Here is a 25,088-nt window from a genome sequence, read left to right on the forward strand (position 1 = left end):
ATAAATGGTGCAAAAGAATATGAGACTGAAACATGGTTAAAATAAATACAACTGGAGAGGGGAAAACCAGTTAATCTGAAGGTCTGATCAGTCCTGTCTATTGACTTATTTAAGAAGAGTGGATGTAGCTGATTTGTCCAACTCTTGTAGAGCAGCTAACTTGGGGGTATACCATTTCTCAGTGTCCAAGGGCCCTGATAAAAGTCTTTGTGGGCTAGGTTGTTTACCTCAGTCCCAATATACCTACAGTGCCAGTGCAAGCCTTAAATGAGAACTTTCTTCCTGTGGCTGGTGTATGCCTTCCCTTAATGTCACTTAAACATAGGGGTCTGATTCTGATCTTTCACTGGTGTAAATCAGGAGTTGCACTAAGTCTAAGACTAGTGTCAGAGCAGAATCAGGCGCACCATTTTAATAGGTTGTTTTTAGTTATAATCAGAGGGTTTGATTCACTGTTGCCCTGATCGTTGTGCATTGATTTGGACTAGTGAAAAATGCATAGACTCACTAATACAGGGTAATGGTGAATTGGGCCTTTTTTTTTTTTCTTCTTTTCCCCAGTATATATCCTTCCTGCCTCCTAAATGTTACGTTATAATATTCAGCTTCTGCAGGTGACTTGTAGCACATATGGTGAGCCCAGCCACCTGGAGTAGAGCCATGTTGTCACGCTGACCTGTGTTGATATGTGTGGTTAGTTTGGGTTGAAAACGAAATATACAACTTGCATTTTATCACATCTAAGGATTTAGAGATCATTGAAGGGAAATTAATTAGCGGTTTGATTAACTGCCATGCAGTTCTCCACTCCCCACTTCTGCTACCATCAAACACTAATTTGCTGAATTCCGAGACCATTCCTCATAGGTGTCACAGTCTGTAGCAATGTTCTGTAATTTGCCCTCGCAATATGTAGCTAGTCTATTTACTGAGACACAGCATTATATTCTCTTTCAGCTCTATCTATCTGATTATCAGCCTTGTGTACCACAGTTTTAATAAATGTAACTGCTGTGGAACTTCAGAAGTAGCCTTTAGGTCACTGAGCTTCTCTTCTGTATTATTAAGAAGTTAGATTTCAATAAATTGTTTATAGAGCAATGCAAATGTCCCTGGCACTTCAGAGACAAAAGCTAAGGCTTCAAAAAGGACTTTTAACATTGCACTTTTAGACTGCTCAGCAGGCCTTTATGGCTAAGTCCTATAGAATTTAATGAGGATGAAACCATAGGTTTTTATAGTACTTTATATAGAACCCTAAGTGAAATGAGTTCCATTCTAAAGGGTTTTCTTGATCCAACATATAGAATCATCTAATAGAAGTCGTTTCTTTTAAATTCTATAAGACTCCTATAGAAAAGTTATCATTTCCTTTTAAACACTACAGAATTTTCCCATAAAGGGTAGGTCAGCATTGTCATCAATGGTGTCGACTTGTCTTCTGCGAAGATTACCAAATATTTATGAGCATAGAAATGGCCTTATAAAGTAGTTTGTCCACATCAGCAATTGTGTATATATTGAGTTCCAGAGGGGTAGCTGTGTTAGTCTGTATACAGCAAAAACAACGAGAGTTCTGTGGCACTTTAAAGACTAACAAATTTAATTTTAGCAGGCATAAGCTTTCGTGAGGCTCAGCTCACTTCGTCAGATGCAGAGGTAGAAATGAGAAACATAGGATCATCATATACATATACAAGTGCATAGAGAATAATGGGGGAGGTGGATGAAAGCCGGGTACTTGAGGTCTAATGACAGTCATTGAGTAGGAGGCGAGAATGGGTGAGCAAAGCAATTTACCTCTTGTAATGAGAGAGCCATTCCAAATCTCTGTTTAAACCCAGTTTGAATGTGTCAAGTTTGCAGATCATTTCTAACTCAGCAGTTTCTCTTTGAAGTCTGTTTGGAGTTTTTTTGGAGAAGTACAGCAACTTTCAGGAATAAGGAATGTTGGAAGCTTCCTTGTAGTGTCTCTTAATTTTAACTGAAGATACAAACCTGCGTTAGGGTTTGGGAAAGGAAGATGTAAGTAAATACACAGAGGAAAAATAACTTTGCCAGCTCAGGTTTTCAGTGCACGGTAACTCCTGCTTCCCTTCCTCGTGCATAACTCAGTGCAGGTGGATGGAGCTAGCAGCCTCTGCTCAGGGTGCCCTACATTGAGCAAACATGAAACCAAAATCACCTTTCCTCCTCTCCCCCTGGGCAGATGGAAGAAGCCTCCTCTACATATTCCTGTGGATTGATTGAAAAGCCATTGTGCCATTAGCAGTCCCTGCAGACCTGATCTGGCAACGTGCTGAGTGCCTTCCATTCCCATTGACATTTGTAGGAGTTGATGGGGCTCAGGATCTTACAGGCGATGTCAGGTATCTTGCAGAATCAGGCCATGTGTTGGCAATATGTGCATTCCAACCACCACTAGATATAAATAACATAAGATTTAAAAACAAAAGATCTTAATGGAAACAGGAGAGAGCAGCATTATTTTGGGCCAATCTGCAGGCACGAAAGGCTGTCAGCAGCTTGTGTGGAACACGTATTTAATGGAAGTGAGGATGGTAACAGATGGATGGATTTGTAATGAGATACTTTAGAAATTAAAAGTGGGTTTCATTTACCAAATACATATGCAGTGTAACTTATTTTTTATAGTCTTTGTTTTCAATTTCTGAAATGACACCTTAGTTCTGGGCAAAAACTGTATCTTTGTAGTCCAAGTATAATACAGGGATTATTGTGAGCTTAATCTACCACATTCAAACGCAGTCTCAAATTAATTATAAATTGCAAATCAGTGTTACTGGGCCAAAGGCAAATCTGGTGTATCCTTGGGCTAGTCATTCAAACTCATTTGGTACAAATCTGGGCGTTCTTCATTCTGCATATGGATCACATAGTTGCATATGAGGTCCCCAAAGTGTCCAGAACCATTGACAATAAGAAAACCCACAAATTTTGTTTGGAAATAGGAAGAGGGAAGCAGTGAGGAGGCTGGAAGCCTTCCAGATAGGTGTGAAGAGGTGGAACGTCAAGGGGAAAGAATATAGAGAGTAAAGAACTGGTGCCCCCAATCAGTCTAGCCTCAAACTGCTAAATACTGTTTGCTTCATCAACATGTGGGAGATGATGAAGCAGCTGGAAGAACATTCATATTCTCCTGTTTTCCTGCTCTGCATCCTCCTACTAGCTTCAATCACTTAACCATCCAGGTTCTATTTTCCGTGAGAGTTGGTGTCTCACCATGTCATTTCATAGTCATCTGCTGTTCTTCTCCTGATTGACATGTATACCAGGAGGTACAGAAATAGTCCAGTATATGTTTGCTGGGCAGTGAAGTCTGAGTGGCTCAAATAGCTGAGAAAATGAGTGAAGAATCAAGAGGATCTCTAGCCTGGTGGGGAACAAGCTGATAGTTAGTTATTTTGCCATTCAGCTATATGTGCATAGACAGCTGTGAGAAATAAATAGAAATAACTTTTTGTTTGTTTGTTTACTAGGGGCTAAGGAAATGCGTGGTGGTGAGTCTGGCAATATTCATTGTGATCAGGAACTGAAATGAATGCAAGGGTGCCTTACCCACAAAGTTTGGTACTAAGCCAGTTATGTAGGTATCAGTACTCATGAGAAATCCACAGAGAGACCCAGCCAGACACACATGTGCTTTATTGACTCAATACGTCTCAGAATACATATGTCTTGTTGGAAAGACTGACTGAAGAAACAATGAGAGTCCTGTAGCACTTTAAAGACTAACAAATTTAATTTCTGCAGGCATAAGCTTTCGTGGGCTGTAACCCACTTCGTCAGAAATAAGGAATAGAAATCACATAGGAGGTATATATGTACATATCCAAGGGTAAGTAACAACTATGGGGAAGGTAGATAAAAGCAAAGTCCATTCAGTTAGAGTAGTTGAGGCCTATTCACAACCACTGATTAGGAGGTGTATGAACAGTGACAATTACTTCTTGTAATGAGATAACTTCAAAGAGAAACTGCTGAGCTAGAAATCATCTGCAAATTTGACACAATCAAACTGGGTCTGAATCGGAACTTGGAATGGTTATCTCATTACATGAAGATTGTTGTTTTTGCTGTATAGAGACTAACACGGCTACCCCTCTGGAACTGACTGAAGAGATTCTGAAAGGTACTGGGAGATACAAGGCTGAAGCAGAAGTGTTGAATATGTCTAGGGGAGGAGGAAGGTTTCATAAGGAGCTTCCAGGAAGGAGAGGCTTGGAAGGGAAGTAGAAAGGACAAGCTTACACTGAAGCACTAGCCGTTTTCAGGGAGGCTTGGGATAGGGGTACATCCAGGAGGTTTAAGACAGCAGAAATGGAAAGAAGAAATGGTGAAGTGTTTGTGGAGCTGAAAGGGGGTCTGGCCTGCAGATGAATCTAAACAGATAGAACAAATTGAGTGCAAAAGGACAGGAGAAATGCTAAAAAGGCTGAGAACTCAAAATCCTGGCCCTTCATGGGACGCTTTAGAGCTCCTTAGAATGAATGGCCAGACTTCAGTTGGCTGAGAGACAGACCCTTGGTGCACTTTCATTCACTGATATACAATTACTTTTCCTTAAATATATATTAGCTTTTTGGTTTTGCAGCTATATTTTTATTAGTGACGAGATGCTCCAGGTTCCCCTTCGCAGGGTCTTGAATACGGTCTTTGAGTCTCTGGAAGTCAGTGGAGTCACTCAGCCCTCAACCCTGTGCCTCAGAGCTCACCTGAGGTGTGTATATTGGCCTAATAAAACATGATGTACCCTGCCTTAGTGCTTAATTATTCTCTTGACTCTAATGAAAGGTGAATTGACAAATGGTGCAGTCATCGGCAACATGTTCCAATAATTTGTTCTATCATCAAGGGCTCCTGTTATCAGCAGCCTCATCAGGGTACTTGGGAGAACCTGAGGACAATATTATCCGAAAATAATCCAGCCCCAAAAACACATTTTAGGGATGTATCTGTGCTGTGTCTTGCACTATGTTTGTGGACTTGTACTTGTACTTAGCTCAGCTGGGTTGGTGTGTGGAAAGTAGATGCTCTTCTATAGAGGGCCATATTCTGTTCTCAGTTACGTTGCTGCTGTCCTAGAGGGCCCAGGGTATTTCCCGAGGAGCAGCATCAATTGCTAAAGAAACCAGTGATTTTTGTTTTAATTTTGTCCTTTGTCATGCTAAACTGGGGCTGTAAAGGAGGGTGCTCCTTCTTGGTGTTTCTGAAATGGGAAGAAAGCCATCAAATAAGCCCTTTGCTCTGGAGTTTTGTGTGGTGTGGTTTTTTTGAGCTTGTCAAAAATTGATCTGAGGGAAGAGAATATTGTAGCGAGCTGACTGTGGAGATGGGACTGAACCAGAACTTAGAATCCAAGCCCATAACTGTTGTGTGCCCCTTTCTGATGCGAGTTGCCAGTTAAAATTCCACATCTGGACTGAGTGGACTGCTGAAGTCCTCTCCCTGCCTCTGGTGGTGTCATTCCTCTACTGCTAAACTGTCCCTTCCAGTGGAGACTTATCCCCAAGCGCGCACACATACACACTTCAAACTTTCCAAGTTGAACAGAGTGCTCTGATGATGATATACAAAGCACAGTTTTCAGGAACAACGTAAAAACAGTCACAAACTTCCCTGAAATTTCCCTAAAAAGTGCTGCTTAATATACATGTGCTTACTGGGTGGTGTTACCTCTATCCTTGGTTGTGATTAGGAGAAAGTTTATTTTATTGAATTGGGGAAACTAATAGATCCCCTCTTTTCTGCAAGCACCCGTCTGCCTCCCCTAGAAACCTGGGTTCATCATGTGTCTAGGGGACACTTTTTTGGCAATACCCGATATTAAAATATTGGGAGTGGTCAGAAAGTTGGGGGGAAACTTTGCTGCTATTTCCAGCCTTTGTAATGGGCTGGAAAAAACCCTGGCTCCTTTAGGGGAGTTTGGATCCATATCTGAATATTGCAATCCTGTCCTATCTCTTGTTAGCGGGAGTATTTTTCTAGCACTCAGAACAATACAGCATGCATGTCTGTGTGTATTTTCATGACCAGTTATTAAAATTAAGAATATGTGCTTGAATTTGTTATTTTAAAAAAAATGCTTGGGGGGTGGGGGAGAATTGAGAAGATGGTCTGTTGCTGGTGTTTCTTGAAACTGGAAGTTGCTCTTTGTCTGATACCATATTGCTGGGGTCTGACTCTTCTTTCAAAGAAGTCACTGTGGGTCAGATCCTCAGCTGGTATAAATCTGCAAAGCTATACTGTTGGCAGTGTAGCATAGCAATTTTACACCAGTTAAGGATCTGGGGCAAGCACTCCACATTTCATTAGCTGTACAGTCACCTTGAGGTCTCTTCCCCCATATTCCCTGGCCAAGATATCCCTGAGAAACTCCATTTCTCATCTTATCCAACTGATTTTGCAGTGTGACTAACATTAAGTTTCAGTAGTAGGGTGATTATCTCTGGGGTGCTTTTAAGAAAACTAAAGATTTGTGCAAAATTATTGTTGAATACCTATGACTTTGCTGTAAGGAATTTTTGTTTTGTTTTGTTCCATTTAGTGCTTAAAACTGGTACTTTTACACTGCATTGTACCTTCAAAAAGGGCAAAATCCTGGAATATAGGGTTTTTGTATTGGATCCTTCCTCTTGAATTATAGTCAAATGTTGTATTTACATGCAAATTAAAATCTGTTCTCTGTTACTGTGTTAGTTGCCTCAATCTCTGGATGGTTCATCTATTTATCATTTGTTTGCACTTTGAGCTCAACAAGAATGATATATATGACATTATGTTTACTGTCCCAATGCCTGCTGTAAATTGCACTGCATAAATTGACTTGAGATGCTTGCTCTTGTTTCTTTGAGTCTCCAGATGTGGGTTAGCCAAGAAGCAATAGTTCATGCTATTATCATGTGACTTGTACATTTTGGTTTCCCAGGCAACAGAATGGGGCTCAGATGAAGACACCAGGAGGTCCTGTCAGAGTAAAGGAAAAACTGAGGTAAGTTTTGCTTTGACACAAAGAGACTGCGGTTAAATTATTTGCTTCACACCCTTGGAAATTCATGCAGGGAACATCTGACACCAGCTCAAGTTTGTAAATCTGCAGTGTTTTAGAGCCTCCACAACAAATGCATAAACTACATAGAACAAGCCTTTTCAAAGGCCCTCTGTTCCAGTTATTAGACCTGCTCTGCATGAAATTTGAAGGTAATTCACTGCTGGAGGGGACGTAATTTGTGGCAAATCAGAGAGCAGGATGGTGGCAGACCAGGACTAACATTTATTGTACAGCTGAGACAGTTCAGGTCAGCTTACTCTTGGTGTGAAGCAGTAAGATTCTGGATTTCAGCCATGTGGGTTTGCGTTCGGCTTTAATTGCAGACGAGCACATGTCCTGGTAATAATTCACTCAAACTGCAGTGTTTAATCTGATGACACAAAACAATTTTCTACATCAAAGACCTCACAACATTCTTTATAAGATAGATTCAGACTCCTAGAATGCAAGTCAAACCAAAACCAGTTCATATAAAGGGCTTGGATTCCAACACACCTGCATTTGTAGATAGTTTTGATTCAAACTCAGAGCTGCATCCACAATTGGCAAATAGCCCCTGCCTTCATAAGAAGCCAAAACAAAACCTTGGATCTGAATTTTGGAAACTTTGGGATGTTTGAAATTATTATTACTGTATTACAATAGCACCAATAAGCCCCAACTGAGATCGAAGTCCCATTGTGCTAGGTGATGTACATACATATAATAAAAAAATGTTCCTGCCACAAAAAACAGTAATCTAAACCAGACAGACAAACAAAGGAAGTATCATTATCCTTGCTTTACAGATAGGGAGCTGAGGCAGAGAACAACGGAACAGCTTACCTATGAAGTTTGTGGAAGAGCCAGGCCTTGAATTGAGTTTTCCTGAGTCCCAGTCAAGTGCCTTAACCAAAAGATTAGCTTGTTATCTTCCATGTATCAGATTAATTTTTAAGCACCCAAAATCAGCTCGCCTGAATTTTGCAACGTGGGCCAACTTCTAATACTAAATCTCCAGTAAAGTTGTAGCTAAGTAATGTAAGTGTCATAGGGCATCAACTAGAGCAGTGGTACTTCGAAGAAGGCTGGGTGCTACGCGAGCCGTACCGTGCTGCTGAATCCGCCGCCGAAAGTCCCCTCCCCGCTGCCGCGAAACCCCACTGCCGCTGAAAGTCCCCCCCCTTTTTTTTTCCCGAGTGGTACTCGGGTCAGGTACAGTCAGGTCAAGTACTACTGTACCTGACCTGAGTGGTACTTGGGAAAAAAAGGTTAAGAACCGCTGAATTAGAGTATTATAGAGCATCTACATTATACAGATAAACATCATGATCACTCTAAATACAATGTGGAGGCAAACAAGTAATCTAGCTAGCCAGTAAAGGATGAACTCCGGCGGGAAAAAACAACTAAAACTGGAGAGAATTTAAAAATCAAGACACTGGGAACTTTTGCAAGTTGAATCCGAAATCTTCTGTACTTATGTTTAAAAATATATAGGTTAAAGTGAGCATTTTATTGTTACCGCTCAGTGTGGAATTTGCAAGAGGAAAATGGCATTCTGTTGTTCATGAAGTACTTGAATTTATAACCAAGAATTATTTTGTCAAGCCACCGATCAACCCAGTGTGTGAGATTTCCATGCACTCAACTGAACACATTGTATGTTAATTTAACTTTTATCTTTTTACTGGATAAACACGGGTCTGAGCGTCTGTTCTTTTGCTGACTGCTCTGTTCCTGCAGATTACATTGCAAAATGTTTGACAAACATTTCACAAGAGGATTCTGAAAAATTGAGTTTAAATTCATTTTGAGCTATAGCTTAGGGGACCTTCATGCATGTAGTTGGCCTTGTTTGCAGATATGTCTTGAATCCACCTTATTGTGGACAATAGTTAGTCAGATTGGCACTGAACTACTAGAAACCCTAAGTGCAGACAGGTGTTGCCTAGTGGTCTCACAACAAGACCTGGAGCTTGGAAGAAGGGACAAAGGATGGTCCAGTGGTTTATGGTGCACATTATGGTGTGCATTTGAGACTTGGGAGACTGGGTTCAATTCCTTCCTCTACCATGATCTTCCTAAGTGACCTTGGGCAAATGACTTAGTTTCTTTGTACCCCATATATATACAATGGGGATAACAGTACTGCCCTACCTCCCAGGGGCGTTGTGAAGAGAAATACATTAAAGATTGTGAGGTGCATGGATACCATAATAATGAGGGCCAAAGAGATAGACAGAGTCAAGAGTTCCTGACATCAATTACCCCTTAGCCTGGGCTATGTTACTTAACCAGTCTGCTTTAGTTCCCCCATCCAAATGTGTATTTATTTATTTGTGCTTTTCAGGGAGGGGTTTTCAGAGCCACCTAAGGTATGACAAGACCTAAATCCCATTCATTTTATTGGCACTTGAGAGCCTAAATCAGATCCCTCGAGTAGCTTAGAAAATCTTACTGTAGACTGCCTGGAACTTCAGCCTAGTGAAACTATATAGTACAAAGAATACAAGTCACAAATTAAATTTTAACAAAATACATGATCTGCTCATATATTGCCATGATACTAATAACTGTAGTAACCCTACACCTGACCACCTATTCTATTGCACGAGATGCTTGCTCGGGTAACCAGGTCCAAGCCACTTAGGGATTGTAGGATAAAACCAACATCTTAAAGTGCCACCTGATTGGCTGGCAGAGTATCGTGTAACATTGTGCTGCTTCTTTCTTGGTCTTTCAAGTGATGTCACATTGAGGGTGTGGCTAGAATGAGTAACAGGGAGAATTGACACCACTGAGTCAAAGACACATTCATGGTCACTAGTGAGGAGTTCAGCATTCAGTATTTTTTAGTCTGTTATTAGCTGAGGTTCTTCTCTGGTTGCATATCAATCAGACCCCATAGCTGGTCATTTTACATAGCACCTGGAGACTGGCAGCTCTCTGAGCATCTTGCTTTTCAGTAAGTGCTGAATTATTTTTAGCTTTCCAAATTGGCATGCCTTCCCACTAGGGACTGAGGGGATTGTGTGGGCAAACTTCAGTGGAGGCTGCCTGAAATGGACAGTTGTCAGAGTCTCAGGCTGTATGGCTGTCATTAACACTGGGGTAAGAAAAAGAGAGACAATGAGCTGATAGTGATTGGGGAGCAATAAATCTTACCGAGGGGAACACCTGACTAAAAGTTCAACTAGAAGAAATACCACCTTATTATTCCTTGGCATTCTTTGTATGGTTCATCAGCAATGTGCTCTGATTCCTCTCATGCATGTGTGGGGCAGTCTTTCCCATGTGCTGAGCCCAGGTAAATGGGGTTGGCACAGGTATTCCTGTGTGCTGTGGGCTGGAATCTTCTATCCCCAGCTGTGAGTGGCTCTGAGAATATGTTCTTCAGGCTGATTTCCATGCTCTGCTGATTTCCATGCTCCTCTTAGTTCCATTTCATCCGGGATCCTTCACACCCATTAGGAAGGACATGAACGAGATATGACAGGGGGCATATAATATAAATACCTAGTTAGGTGGATATAAATAAACAGGGAGATGAGTCTGGATTTACCCATTATAATTTTTCCAAGGACCTGATCCTGTGTTCCTTCTGCTCCCGTTAAGTTGGCAGTGGAGGATTGATGCCCAAGTTTGATACGAGGTCCATTAAAATAAAACTGGCTGGAAAATCATTAGCAAATCCTGCTTGGTATCGGCGGCACGCTGCGGAAAGAGACCTTGGCTGGGATGCAGGCTAAGCTGATTAATGGAATTGTTTGTCTAAGGAAATAAATATAAATATCTGAAAGCATATTAATAGCTGTGCTTGGAAGCCTGGAAGGTGGTGGCTTTTTAAAAAAAAGGATGGATTGCAGCAAATAAATTAACTCTGTTTGCTGTAGTTTAAAATGAAATGGCTTTAAAGGGAACAGCGTGGAGTTCTGCTGGTTAATGCCCTGTACCATGCTGCCATGGGAGAGAGACAGGCTCAATACATTGTTATTGGTGCACCTTTAGGCTGGGAGTACTGTAGAATGAGGGAGTATGAGTAGAAGAGGAGAGTCTTGGGTCACTCAGTTGGGATATCCTCTGGCCAGTTAAGGGGACCCAATCAAGTGACCTCGGCCAATGGGTCTGGGGTTGTGCTAAGGTGTTTCTTAGGTGGGTGATGTAAATGGAAGCGGGAGAGAGTGTGAGCTTCAGTGCTGCTAGCCCAGAAGGAAAAGAGGCCAGAAGAAGCTGTGACACTTTCTCGGCACTCTCAGGATTATAAATCACCTTGTTTCCCCTTCCCTCCCATCCTGCGTCAGAGAAAGACATACTGGTGCTAAAGTGGGAGACAGCTGTCTGTCACTCTAGTCCCATAGCCACCCAAACCATCTCCTCAGAAGCTCTGCTAGCCTTTAGTTTGCCTTGCAGTTTATCTTTAGGTGCAACCTAATCCCTGAGCCCTCTTGACGAGCGTTCTCCTGTAGCATCCAGCCCCTATCACTGGACACTCACAGAAAGAACCAAGTGTGCCATCTCCAAAGAGAAAGTGTACACACCAGCCTATTTGGTTCAGCTGAGGAGTCATGCTTCACTTCATATGCAGCATTGAGATGAATTTATAATAAAACCAAGAATAAGTTTATTATGAAACAGAGATTTAAGTGGTAATGAATAGGGATGGTGGAAACAGAATTGGGTACAATTAAAACAAAAGTATAACACACTTTTAAGAGACTAAACATAACTTTAGCAGGCTACAATCCCTGTCTAAAGAAAGTCGCTCACCTAAAGCAATTTATCAGTGTCACCAGTCCTGCCCTCAGGGCCAGGATCCAATTTTTATGAAAGCAAAACTTGCCATCTTTTTTGCTCCCTCAGTGATGGTCAACAAAATGGTCCTTTTTCATTTTTATAGTCTAGTAGACCTTTGACATGGATCCTTTTGAAGTGAGCTTCCAGATAAGACCCATCTCCCCCACTGCTTGTGCTGTGGCATGCTGACATCATGCTGTTTTCCCATCATCCAGTTTACTGGGTTGTCTTGTTTGTCTCAGGTGCAAATGTGCCTCCCATTGGGTTTGGCTTATCCTGCTTACTTCCGAGACCTAGGCAGACAGGTGAACCAACATTCCTTTGTCCGGAAAAAACAAGTTTATCACCTCTGCCTGGTTACATAGTTTAAACCTACTTTTAGTTCATGCATGTAACTTCTAACATATTCGTATGTACCTCACGTGATGCTTATGATGACCAGTAGGATATAAGCTTTCATTTGATGTCTCACTCCACCACGCTCACACAGAGGGCAGAGATAATCTGCTTGGGTCTTGCTGGCAGTGCCCTAGAACTCCTAGGGGGCATGCCTGGGGAGGGCTGTCTGTGCACACTGGCTGACTGCGTTGTGCTGGCTATCCCTGTTACACATGAGTAGAAATTGACACTTCTCAGAGGCTTCCCCACACCATTACCAGCCAGAATTTCATCTTGTCAGGGCTTCTCCACTCGAGCAGTCTTCTGTTCCCAACAAATCCAGACTCTCAAGAGGAATAGTCAAACCCGTGCATCTGAATGCACTCGCGTTCGCAGTCCCTGCAGTGAGAGGGCCAGGAACATTGTCTTTACATTTATAGAGATGTAACTGGAAACTGAAACACACCCTGATGCAATAGAGATTCCCAGATTCCCATCCCTGTCAAGAAATGTTTCTATGGCACTGACTGAATGCAGGAGAAATAGCTGAGTCTTTGACAGAATGTGTAAGTTACGGTGGAAAATACTGGATCTTAGAATTAGAGACAGAAAAACCAGCCAGGGCCTGTCTAGAGTCCATCCCCTGATGCTCTCCCTGCAGAGTCTCTCCCCACTGTGTATTCTTCAATATTTGGTCTGATCTGCTTTTAAATGACTCAGGCAATGTGGCTTCCAATGCCTCTCTTGTGAGGATAGGAATGTAGGAATTGCCATATTGACTGAGGGTTAGTCTACACTTAGTGCTACAACGGAACAACTGTGGCACTTCAGTGTAAATGCTACCTCCTAAAGAGGTGGTTGCTAATTCGATGGAAAAAAATTTCTGTCAACCTAGTGCTGCCTACACAGGAACTTACGTGGACTTAAATTATGCTACTCAGGGGTGTGGATTTTTCACACCCCGACTGATGAAGTTAAACTGATCTAATTTTCCAGTGTCGACCAGGCCTCAGATGAATGGTCCATCCAGTCCAGTATCTTCACTGTAACAGCACCAGTAACAGCTGCTTCAAAGGAAAGATGCAAGAAACCTTTCAATAGTAGCTATGGAATAACCTGCTGACAGGGAAGGTTTTTTCCTAGCCTCTTCATCCCCTTTGATTAGAGGCTGTTTGAAACCTAGAAGCCTGAGAGTTTTTATCCCTTCCAAAACACATGGAATAAAATCCTTGCTATTGCAACTCTAGACGATCTTTTTCTCCATATAAACTCCCATTCCGTTTTTTTTTAATGCTACTAAGCTCTTGACCTGGATGACATCTTGTAGCAATGAGTTCCACAGGTTAATTGTGCATTGCGTGAAAATATACTTCCATTTATCCACAGTCAAGATCTTATCATTAAGGGTTTGATCATAGTCCTCATCTTGTTGTTCAGTATTATCCTCATTGTTCAGTATTATCCTATTTCTCCTTGTAAAACCATCACAGACCCCATGCCTCTGCCTCTTTGCAATCTGAATAGTTTGTGTTTCTTTGTCAAGGGCAACAGATCATCCAGAACAGATCCTTCCCCATTATATCACGTGTTTATATTTTTACATGATGCTAGTTTCATGATCCGCTAAGATGTTGAGCTCACCTGTTGAACATCATCTTGAGCCAAATGACTAAAAACCAAATAAAAAACAAACAGAAAACACAGCTCCCAATGATTTATTCAAAGGGAGGTCCCAATTAAATTAAATGGGGGCATCAGAAGGAAAAATACATCTGTGCAGTGAGATTAATGGTTTATAAACTTTCAAACCCCCAGTGTTCAGAGATGCCTTGGGAAGCATCTACAGCAGATTTGTTCTTAATATGCTGAAAAATGCTTTTTGATATTTATCTTAATTTAAGCCCAGCAGCGACCTCAGACCCCTTTATTTTCCGGTGCTGATCTTCGCAGACAAAGAAGGGCAGTAATGGGGGGAGGGGAGAAAGGTGCCATTTTCTGTTTTTGGGTTTGAAATGCTCTTGGTGACACTTCAGAGAAGCCTGAAGGTGTAAATGCCAGAATAAAGCCTGCTGTTAATATCTTGGTGGTCGATATTACGTCATTCATGGAGTCTTTAGAGCCAAATGTTGGAATGAGTAAAACAAAATAGCAAAGGTTTAAACTGGGTGGCATAGATCAAAATAATGGAAACAAAAACTAACCATGAATTAGCCTTTGGAACAATTTACCAATGGTCTTGGTGGATTCTCTATCACCGACTATTTTAAAATCAAGATGGGATGTTTTTCTAAAAGATTTGATCTAGGAATTATTCTGGGGAAGTTCTATGGTCTGTGTTCTACAGGTGGTCAGACTAGATGGTCACAATGGTCCCTTCTAAACTTAGAATCTATGACTCTATGGAACTGCAAGTGAGGGCTTAAGTGAAGTTCTCTCACTAACACAGAAGCAGTGTGGCCTAGTGGATTGAGTACTAGCCCAGCAGCTTGGTGCGTATGCTTTTTAGGAACATAGAAATATCTCTGCTGGGTCAGATCAATTGTAGAACTGGAAGGGACCTCAAGAGGTCATTTAGTCCAGTCCCCTGCACGTATGGCAGGCCAAGTATTATCTAGACCAGGGGTGTCAAACATCCGGCCCGTGAACCTTTTTGATCCGGCCCGCGTCCGGCCAGTTTTTTTGAGACGTGCTGCCGCCCTAAGTGAGGGGCATTGGCAATTAAAGAGATTTCTCTGCCTACGGCATTGCCGGTTTAAGAGTCCGTGAAATGTCTTAAAGCGTCGATGCCAGACACAGAGAAATCCCTTAAAGCGGCAATGTACTCAGTCCGTCAACACGGTCTCCCGTGAAATCTCGCCACCTTAAAGGGCTGATGCTGCGCCGCCGAAAAGGGGAAGATGGCCCGAATTTTTTGGCAGAGGGTATTGCATGGCCCCCGTGAAGTGCAGTTTATGAGAATTTGGCCCGTCACCATCAGCGAGTTTGACACCCCTGATGTAGACGATCCTTGACAAGTTTTTTGTCTAATCTGCTCTTAAAAATTTCCAGTGATGGAGATTCCACAATCTCCATTGGCAATTTATTCCAGGGCTTAACTACCATGGCAGTTAGGAAGTTTTTCCTAATGTCCAACTTAAACCGCCCTTGCTGCAATTTAAACCTATTGCTTCTTATCTTATCCTCAGAGGTTAAGAAAAACAATTTTTCTCACTCCTCCTTGTAACAACCTTTTATGTACTTGAAAACTGTTATCATGTCTCTCCTCAGTCTTCTCTTCTCCAGACTAAACTAACCCAGTTGTTTCAATTTTCCCTCAGAGATCATGTTTTCTAGACCTTTAATCATTTTTGTTGCTCTTCTCTGGACTTTCTACAATTTGTCCACATCTTTCCTGAAATGTGGTGCCCAGAATGGGACACATTACTCCAGGTGAGGCCTAATCAGCGCAGAGTAAAGCGGAAGAATTACTTGTCTTGCTTACAACACTCCTGCTAATACATCCCAGAATGATGATTGATTCTCTGCAACAGTGTTGACTCATATTTAGCTTGTGATCCACTATGACCTTTAGATCTCTTTCTGCAGTACTCTTTCATTGGGAGTCATTTCCCATTTTTATGTGTGTAATTGATGGTTCTGTCCTAAGTGGATTACTTTGCATTTGTACTTATTAAATTTCATCCTATTTATATCAGACAATTTCTCCAGTTTATCCAGATCATTCTGAATTTTAAGCCTAACCTCCAAAGCACTTGCAACCCTTCCCAGCTTGATATCGTCCACAAACTTTAGAAGTGTATTCTCTATGTGATTATCTAAATAATCGATGAAGCTATTGAACAGAATTGGACCCAGAACTGATTCCGGAGGGACCCTTCCAGTTTGACTGTGAACCACTGATACTTTCTCACTGGGAACAGTTTCCACCCACCTTATAGTAGCTCCATCTAGGTTGTATTGCCCTAGTTTGTCAGTATCAAAAGCCTTACTAAAGTCAAGATATACCACATCTACCACTTGCCCCCATCCACAAGGCTTGTTACCCTGTCAAGGAAAGCTATTAGGATTGTTTGACATGATTTGTTTTTGACAAATCTCTGCTGACTCTTTATCACCTTGTGCTCTTCTAGGTGTTTACAAATTGATTGCTTAATTATTTGCTCCATTATCTTTCTGGGTACAGAAATTAAGCTGACTGGTCTGTAATTCCCCGGTCTGTCTCATTTAGTATCTTGTCTCTGAGAGTAGCCAGTGTCAGATGCTTCAAAGGACACAGAAAGAACCCCAAAGTGGGTAATTATGGAATAGTCTATCCATAGTGGAAGTTTCTTTACAACTCCATTAGTCTGAGATTGTCTTATTCTCTGAGCAGTAAACATGAGGGTTTATATCAATTCCACCCTCTTTTTTTTTTTTTTTTTTTAAATCCTATCTATTGTAATGGGAGCTGCTTCTGTTAGCCATATAAATGTCTGGTCCTTATTTTGGAATCCTATGAACCTCTTGTACCCAATAATACTTTGTGGCAATGAATTCCACAGGCTGATTGTTCACAGGTTCATCTGGGCTGGTGTCATGACTTCAGATTGTGACATAAATGTTATGTCATTACATAGCTTGGAGTCTGGCTTGCCAAACTTTGTGACTAGGAGCAAAACCTATTTGGATTTAGCCATGCCTATTTAGAATAGTAGTTGATCCACATCTAACTAGCAAAATTCAATAAATAGTTCCTATATGCGTCAAACATTTATGTCTAAGATGGTGGCAAGTCAGAGGCTGTGAGTTGGAGCTGGTTATTTTGCAGCATTTGAGAGTTAATTTCACTAACCAGTTGCCCACAGTTACAAATTTAAGTTAAAGGGAGCCGGTATCAAATACAGCCACAGATTCCTTTTCAGAGAGACTTCAGGTCTTGTGGGCAAGGTGGTAAATCTAAAGATTGTGGGTAGAAGGCCGTTCTTTTACAAAGATATTTTAAGAGTTGGTGAAATGGGAGGGAGGGGGTCATGTTAAGCACACAAGGAAGTTTTGAGAGAAATCTCCATGCAAGCCAGTGAATCTAAATATTTCCGCATCATTCTTGCCTGAGGCTTTCACATAGCACAGACTGAGGCAACTGAGAGTGTGGGGGCAGCATTGAAAAATGTCAGATTAATACAGTACTATTTTTAGGGATGTGTAGGAAGGAGTGCTATTTGGTGACTAGAAGAGGGGATTGCCAGTCAAGAGTCCTGGGTCCTGTTCTCAGAGCTGCCACTGACTCTATGTGCGTGAGTTTAGGCAAGTCGCTTAACATCTTTTTGTCACAGTTCACCTTCCTGTAAAAAGGGGAGAATAATGCTTACCTGCTTCAGAGGGATGTTCTGAGGCTTTAAATAAAATCAAGGAAAATGCTTTAAGATCAGTGGAAAGAAAGTCCTATGTTGTCAGTGCTCTTCTTCCAAAAGTGTGCAGCATTGTTATTGTCATTAAGAGGCTTAGTTCAGTTAAAGAAGCTATAGAGATTCTAGGCAATTATTTAGTAGGAATAAGCATTACATTTGCCCCATGCTATTGCTCTGCCTGGCAGTGTTCCCATCCTCCTCCTCCCAAGCAGTGTAGAAAATGTCCACTATTTGCTCTCGCTTCCACCAGTTACAACCAATCAAAATTTAGCAGATTCAGTTCATTCAATTTTATGAAAAATACCAGCTGTCAAACGCTTCTGTTTTAACCCACTACCCATGCTGAGCATGTTCTTTGCGGAACACGATCAGGAGCAGGCAGGCTGAGTCACAGGCCAGAATGGTAAAGCTACAGGCTCAGACCATAGTGATAAGACCTCCTCGATATAGATTCCTTAACCATTCACCTTCTGTTTTGGTTAATGGCCTTCATTTTTGCCAGAATGAGCACAAAATTAAAAACCATGCTTAACCAGGCAAAAATACAGGTAGTTTACCAGACAGGTTGGGATACTTTGAGCATTCTAATTGCCCTGGGGTCGGATGCATGTCACATACTTTGCTGCTTATTGTTGCTGGCAGACTCAGGAAGACCTTGTAGCATCCATTTACAGGAAGTGAGAACTTTTTTAAAATGAAAGTGTAGGTCCAGAATATTGTTCTGTGGGAAAGAGGCAAATTCTGTAAATGTTGTTCATTTTGTTTAGATTTCTACAATAATAAAAAGAGGAACCCATGCAAGGCTTTATGCATCCCTAAGACAGGCTACCCCCAAAAAATCAAATTAAACAACAGTGGCCAATTCAGAGCAGATGCTGATTACAAACCCCGCAAGGCTGGGCAAGTTAGGAGTAGGGGTGGAGTTGGATTGGCCTCTTTGAGACTAGAATTTGGGTACAAATCTGCATCCTGGGTTAGATGCTGAACCTTCCCCACATCCTAAATAGAAAATTTTGTGGGGAAAGAGGATTGGGCCCAAATGTCTAGTTATTTATATAGCAGCCACTGACCAAAGTGTTCTTGGTCCTGTACAGTTGTGGAACCCAAATCTGCAGTCCTAATGCAGGCAAAACCCCCAGAGTTTTTGCAGTACCTACTCCACGGCAAAGCAGCCTTCACATGGAATCCTTGTGCTCTCAGACTAGCTCTGAAAGTGCAGATCCTGTTGCCTGGTAGCATCTATCCAAAAAAAAAAATAATCCCCAAATATTCTACACATCGGTACCTCGTTCTTATCTTACACTGGTAGCCTTTCCTTAAATATGGCCCTTTGAAAAGTTGATTTCCATGTAGCAAATGAAAGGAGATAGGACTTAATCCAGCTGAGCAAGACTCTTCCCTCCCAGATGATATGGAGTGTTTTCACATGGCTGAATCTTGCAAATGAAGTTTTCAGGGAAGTGATCGGCCGCATGCAGGACTTGGAGATAGGGGAGCTTGCGGCACAATTCCTAGTCACAAAAGAAGGAGCTGTGTCTGCAGTTGTGGGCTCAGTTTAGTGGCAAATTATTATGTAGAGGGAGTGGGCTGTGGGGGGGAGCGGGGAGAGGGGAGGGATGAAGCAAAGCATCCAACGTAACCAAGATGAGGTTGTTATTTTTAACAAGTTTCCTTTTCTGTTTACAATAGAATTTTATTTGATTTCTTTACCATGTGTACCCTAAGAATGACAGTGTATGAACAATTGCTTGTATCCTTTTCCCTCTGAAGTGCAGGATGGAGAGAGACCCTAAGCCATGATTCTGATGTCAGACTTGCAGGACATCTTTCATACTCCGTTGAGTTGTTAAGGGGTTCTGGGGAACGGGGGCAGGGACTATGGATTTACTGCTGTGCAGATCTGTCAGCTGTTTGCTACATGCCGGAGTCCCCAGTTGCAGATGTAAAGAGGGGCTTGTGGTCTGGGTTGGAGTGCGTAATTTGTTTTACCCAGCCTCCTGTGGAACTCCTGAGAACACAGCCCTGTTGAGACTGAGGTTTGTCCCAGTGCATGAAAAGCAAGTGGTGGAGCTGCCTAGAGACAAGTAGGCCTCATTGCATGTCTACAGTAGAGAATTTCTTACTTGTTTTAACAGCAACAGTGCAATTACATTGCTGCTAGCAACAGTGTGAACTCCAGTGTTGGCAAGGCACCTGGTCTGCACTATAGCTTTTGCCATTAATTATGCTGGCAGAGTTGCACCATTGCTATGAAAATGGGTACAAAATGTCCTATTGTAGACACTCCCTCATTCTGCAAGCTAGCTGAAGTGCCAAAAGTGAGCCATTAGCATGACTGGTAAAAAGGAAATGAGATTATTACAGTCCTTTCAAGGGATTGCAGCGGGGATGGGCTGAGAGGAGTAACCAGTTAGCTGGGTTTCTAACATCTCCTTGGCCATCTTGCTTTGCACGTTGGTCATTTGTTTTTATGTCTGATTTATTCATTCGGAGTGTGGGCTGTACAGAGCTGTGTGTTTGTACAGCACTTTGCACAATGGGGCCTTGATCAGGGCTCTTGGATGCTATTCAAAGATAATTAATACTCTAGGGTATATTTGGGCTGTAGCACAATTAAAGAAAATATGAGGGTTTTGTAATGAAACTCCTAACTTGACTGTCCCCCTTTCACATGGCCTGTTTGTATTTTCCCTTCTTGCAGGAGGAATGCCAGAACTATGTGCGGGTGCTGATTGTGTATGGCAAGAAGGTTTTTACCTGTGGTACCAATGCCTTCTCCCCAGTGTGTTCCAGCAGACAGGTCTGTCGTTGTCTTTTTTGGGGGGGTGGGGAGGTGGAAAGAGATGAGAGTGTGTTCCAGAGAAGCTGAGTCATTTTGAGGCAAAGATGGAAGTATTTCCTATTGCAGAATAAATATTCAAAATTCAGCTGAAATTGCCTCTTTTTTGCTGTGATTTCCCCCGCCTTGCTGGAAATGAGGCTGATGGTATATATAAGGATTGGGTTCAGCTACAAGACAATACTTGTGGCCTTGTGAGTCCTGCACTCTCCGTAGAGCAGTGCTTTCTGAGGTGGGAGGTTGCCTGTGGATGGTGGAGGAGGCTTGGATTTAGACTATCCATTCGTTTTGGGAGAAGTTTTTTTTCTTGTCCTCACTCCAGCCCCTTGTAGGGAGCAGGGCAGAAGGGCCCCAAATGCTGGAGAGCTCTGAAGAATGGAATTTTTCTCCATGAATATCATGGGGGTTTTGGGGGGGAGGGTGAGAGGAATTAGAGGCCTGTTGAAACTTCACGCCTTTCATGACCCTTTCTTGCTTTTCCCTTGCTAATAAGCCTGCTGCTGACAGCTAGGGAAGACGGGCAACGTGTATCTCCTGTCTCTATAGGGTTCTTCCCTAGCTCAGTCAGCGTGAACTGGAAGCTGTCTCTGTATTAGGATGTTGGAGATGTGCATGGGGCATGCTCCGTCCTTTGACACCCTTCTCAAGACACAGATTGTCCCAGATGGCAATTGAGCTGGGTGGATTCAGGGCACATGGACGCAGACTAAATAATGGGGCATTCTGCAGCTCCCTAGCAGGAGAGATTCTCCCTCAGAATCAGGATTGGCCCCTGCAGCTGTCTCATTAGCACTACAAAGACTATTTTCCACGAGACTCGGCCCTGTTTGCTGGAATTCCAACTTGTATAGCATTCCACCAAAGCAAATGACAAAGCTCTCCTTACTAATAAAAGGAGCAGGAGCAGGTCCACAGGGATTTAAAAAATGCCAACATGTAAGACTGGAAACAAAAGGAACCTAGACATCCAGCGACTGAGATGGTAAACAGGCAGCTGATGTATGTGGGTTACAACTCCACTGACACTGGCGAGCTGTCATCCGAGGGGTGCAAATCACCTCTTTGCAGAGGGCCAGCTGGTTTGAAGCTAATGCACCGCACTGGCTTTGTGTTCGCCCTCTGCATGTGGTGAATTTGACCACTGATTTACAATCATCCACAATGTCATCTTCTTACCATTGCCTATTGTTGTTTTTGAATATGGTGGTTGTTACTAGGTACGCGAGGAAAGCTTGAAATCTGTGTGCATGGTTAGAAGAGCCAGCTATAAAACTTTTTACTCCCACTTTCTCTCTCCTTTTAAATACAGGTAGGAAATCTTAGCAAAACCATTGACAAAATAAATGGAGTGGCTAGATGCCCATATGACCCTCGACACAACTCAACAGCTGTGATTACATCACGGGGAGAACTCTATGCTGCAACTGTAATTGATTTCTCGGGACGGGATCCTGCTATTTACCGCAGCCTTGGAAACGTTCCCCCACTTCGGACTGCACAATACAACTCCAAATGGCTTAATGGTAAAGTCCTGCTGGTCAAATCTAAGCAATAAATGTATTGAAAGCAATGGGGTAGACTAGTAAATTAGCTCCCTCACCCTCATTTTGTACCAGAATCCAGAATTGAGATGGGATTTCAGAGAATTTAATACGACTCCGAGACTGTGGTTTATTTAGAGTACTTTTTACAGATTTAGGTTGCTAGGCCTTGAGATGCCAAAGTGTTCTCTTTTGAACATGAAAAAGACATTTTACTTCTGGGTACCACTCACAGAATTGGAGATCAGCTATGGCTTACATATGTTGTCATGTGATTGGCCAAATTTTGCAAGAGGTTGAAGGTGCATGGCATTAGTACAAGATCAGGCCCAAAATGAGGAGAAACTAAGTCAACATAAAGCCCCATCCTATTATACATTCATGGATGCTAGGGTCAGAAGGGACCGTTATAATGATCTAGTCTGACCTCCTGTGTAACACAGGCCGTAAAAATTCATCCAGTAATTCCTGCATTGAGCCCTGGTTGAGCAAGAACATATCTATTCAAAAGAGACCCAGTCTTGACTGAAAGATGTAAGTGATGGAGAATCTGCTATGTCCCCTGGTTAGTGGGGCCTGATCCACAGCACATTCAAGTCAGTGGGAGTCTTTCTATTGACTTCTGTGGGCTTTGGATCAAAACCTATGGCAGTGCTCACGTCTGCTCTCCAGATGCTGGTGAGACTTACCTAGGCTGCTGCAGAGCTGTGGGATGCAGTGTGAAGCAGTGTCCAGAGGGAGAAGGTGCTGGACTGTGTCACTGTCTTTCCATTAGGAGGCAAGTCCCAGCATTTCTCCTGTATATCTATTTTCCTGCGCCAACAAACAAAAAAGAAAAAAAAATTGAGAAAAATTCAAGGGAAGGAAAGAAAATCTGAAAAGAGAATTTAAAAAAGAGCATAGCAAAGCTGAGCTGCCAGTGCAACACTGTAGCCAAAGGACTTAATGCAAACCTTGGATGTATAAATGGGGATATTGAGTAGGAGTAGGGAGGTAGTATTACCTCTATATGCAGCACTGGTGAGACCATTACCAGAACACTGTGTCCTGTTCTGGTGTCCACACTTCAAAAAGGATGGTTGAAAAATTGGAGAATTTTCCAGTGAAGAGCCGAATGATTTGAGGTCTGGAAAACCTCCCTTGCTGTGCACAATTTATTTTCCTTACTCAAAAAAAAAGGTTAAAAGGTGACTTGATTGTGCTGCTATAAGAAGCTGCAGGGGGAGAAAATACCTGATAGAAACGGGCTCTTTAACCTAGCAGACAAAGCTATAATAAGATCAGTGGCTAGAAGCTAAAATGACTATTTCAAGCTGAAAATAAAGTGTCTTTTTAACTGGGGGGGTAATTAACTATTGGAATGAGTTATACAGGAAGGCGGAGGATTTGAAATCTCATGAAATCGGTCAATTGGGAGTAGGTGTCTTTCTAAAAGATATGTTCTAGTTCAACCAAAAGTTACTGGGCTTGATGCAGGAACTACAGGGTGAAATTCCCTGGCCCATGTTATGTCAAAGATCAGATTAGGCAATCACAGTGGTCCTATAGACCTTAAAATCTATGTATCTATGAAAGTCTGATTGGAGCTATTCTGCGAGGCCCTTTTTTACTTTATTATACTGCCTTCCAGCGTAAACCTGGCTTGCAACTTCACCAGAGCTCTCCTGATTTCCTATTACCTCCCCTGTGCTCAGTTCTCCTCCTCACTCCTGGGCTATAGCTTTAAAAAAGTTCCTGTACATTTTTCTTCCTCCTTTGAGCATTAGTCCGACATAAGCATCATAAAAACAGCCTGTAAAATCAACAGCTTTTTTCCCTTCCAGTCAAATATTGTTCATTGGCCAAACTTTGTCCTTTGCTGCAGAGACTGTTGGTATGAAAGAATATACACTTTAAAGCTTTGCTTAATGTCTGATTAAAATGCATGCTTCAAACCTCTTCCAGGTTCTTTTAAATTCTTGTAGGGGAGAAGTAAAATGCTTGTTTTGATACTATCAGTTTGATACTTCCAGTTTGAACTGGAAAAAAGCTTGTGATAGAAGCCAGATGTCATTGCTTTGGGAGAACCAGTTGAATGTTTCAATACAGAATTTAGAGAATTAGGATCTGATGCAAACAGCATGTCTAACACACCATAAGGTGCAATTCAGCAGTGAAAAGGGGGTGGGATGGCTTGTATTCTAGGGTGATTACAGGTCCACATGGTATATATAGGACTATCATATATATGTATAAACCGTGTGTCTAACTCTGCTTGCACTAAAATCAGTGGCAGCCATGCCACTGATAGCAATGGTGAAAGGATTGGGCCCAGTATTTGCATTACCAGGATTGGAGCTGAGGAACTGAATGGGAGCTACACACCCATATGTCATTATTCTCAGACCCACTGCTTGGGTGCCTTCTGCCAACTCAGTGTCCCTAGCAGGATCCAACAGTGCAAAGCACAGGGCTATTTCTGAGCTGTGTAAATCTCATTGTGCATCTGTTTTCCAGAGCCCAACTTTATTGCTGCCTATGACATTGGTTTGTTCACCTACTTCTTTTTCCGTGAGAATGCGGTGGAACATGATTGTGGGAAAACTGTCTATTCTCGCGTGGCCAGGGTTTGCAAAAATGACATTGGGGGGAGATTTTTGCTGGAGGACACATGGACGACTTTTATGAAAGCCAGGCTGAACTGCTCCCGCTCTGGAGAAATTCCCTTCTATTACAATGAACTGCAAAGCACCTTCTATCTTCCTGAGCAAGACCTGATCTATGGAGTCTTCACCACTAATGTGTGAGTTGTGATACTTTCAGTCATGTTTAGGCCCCACATTCCCTCCCCAATATAATGGAACTGACATATTTTCCTGTCTTACTATCAATTCCAGTCAGTCACTTCAGAAAGATCCTTTAAAGGCCTAGTGCCCTTTAGAACTTAGAGAGAGAAGCATGAACTATAAAATAGAGGGACGTAAAGACATAACGAGATTGTCATATCACCTTTCTGATGTTTGCTGGGATGATATCAAGGAATTTGCATTGGGATGATTTTGGGCTTGCGTGTGTGAAAACCTTGAAGACAGAGTCAGAGGAGAAGAGCTAAGTTT

At 42.2% G+C, this 25,088-nt stretch overlaps 1 protein-coding gene across 1 annotated transcript in view; it reads left to right on the forward strand.

Annotated features, from left to right (window-relative positions):
- The window catches only part of SEMA5B (semaphorin 5B), a 150,598-nt gene that overhangs the window by 47,759 nt on the left and 77,751 nt on the right, over positions 1 to 25,088 (forward strand). Inside the window, exons 4-7 of the mRNA XM_067549633.1 lie at positions 6,950 to 7,012; positions 20,315 to 20,413; positions 21,762 to 21,975; positions 24,490 to 24,775. Of these exons, the coding sequence (XP_067405734.1) occupies positions 6,950 to 7,012; positions 20,315 to 20,413; positions 21,762 to 21,975; positions 24,490 to 24,775 (662 nt within the window). The remainder of the gene's footprint in view (positions 1 to 6,949; positions 7,013 to 20,314; positions 20,414 to 21,761; positions 21,976 to 24,489; positions 24,776 to 25,088) is intronic.

The sequence above is a fragment of the Emydura macquarii genome, unplaced genomic scaffold (assembly GCF_026122565.2).
Source record: "Emydura macquarii macquarii isolate MOO-44397 ecotype Brisbane River unplaced genomic scaffold, CSIRO-AGI_Emac_v2 contig_1253, whole genome shotgun sequence".
NCBI classification, from domain to species: Eukaryota; Metazoa; Chordata; order Testudines; family Chelidae; genus Emydura; species Emydura macquarii.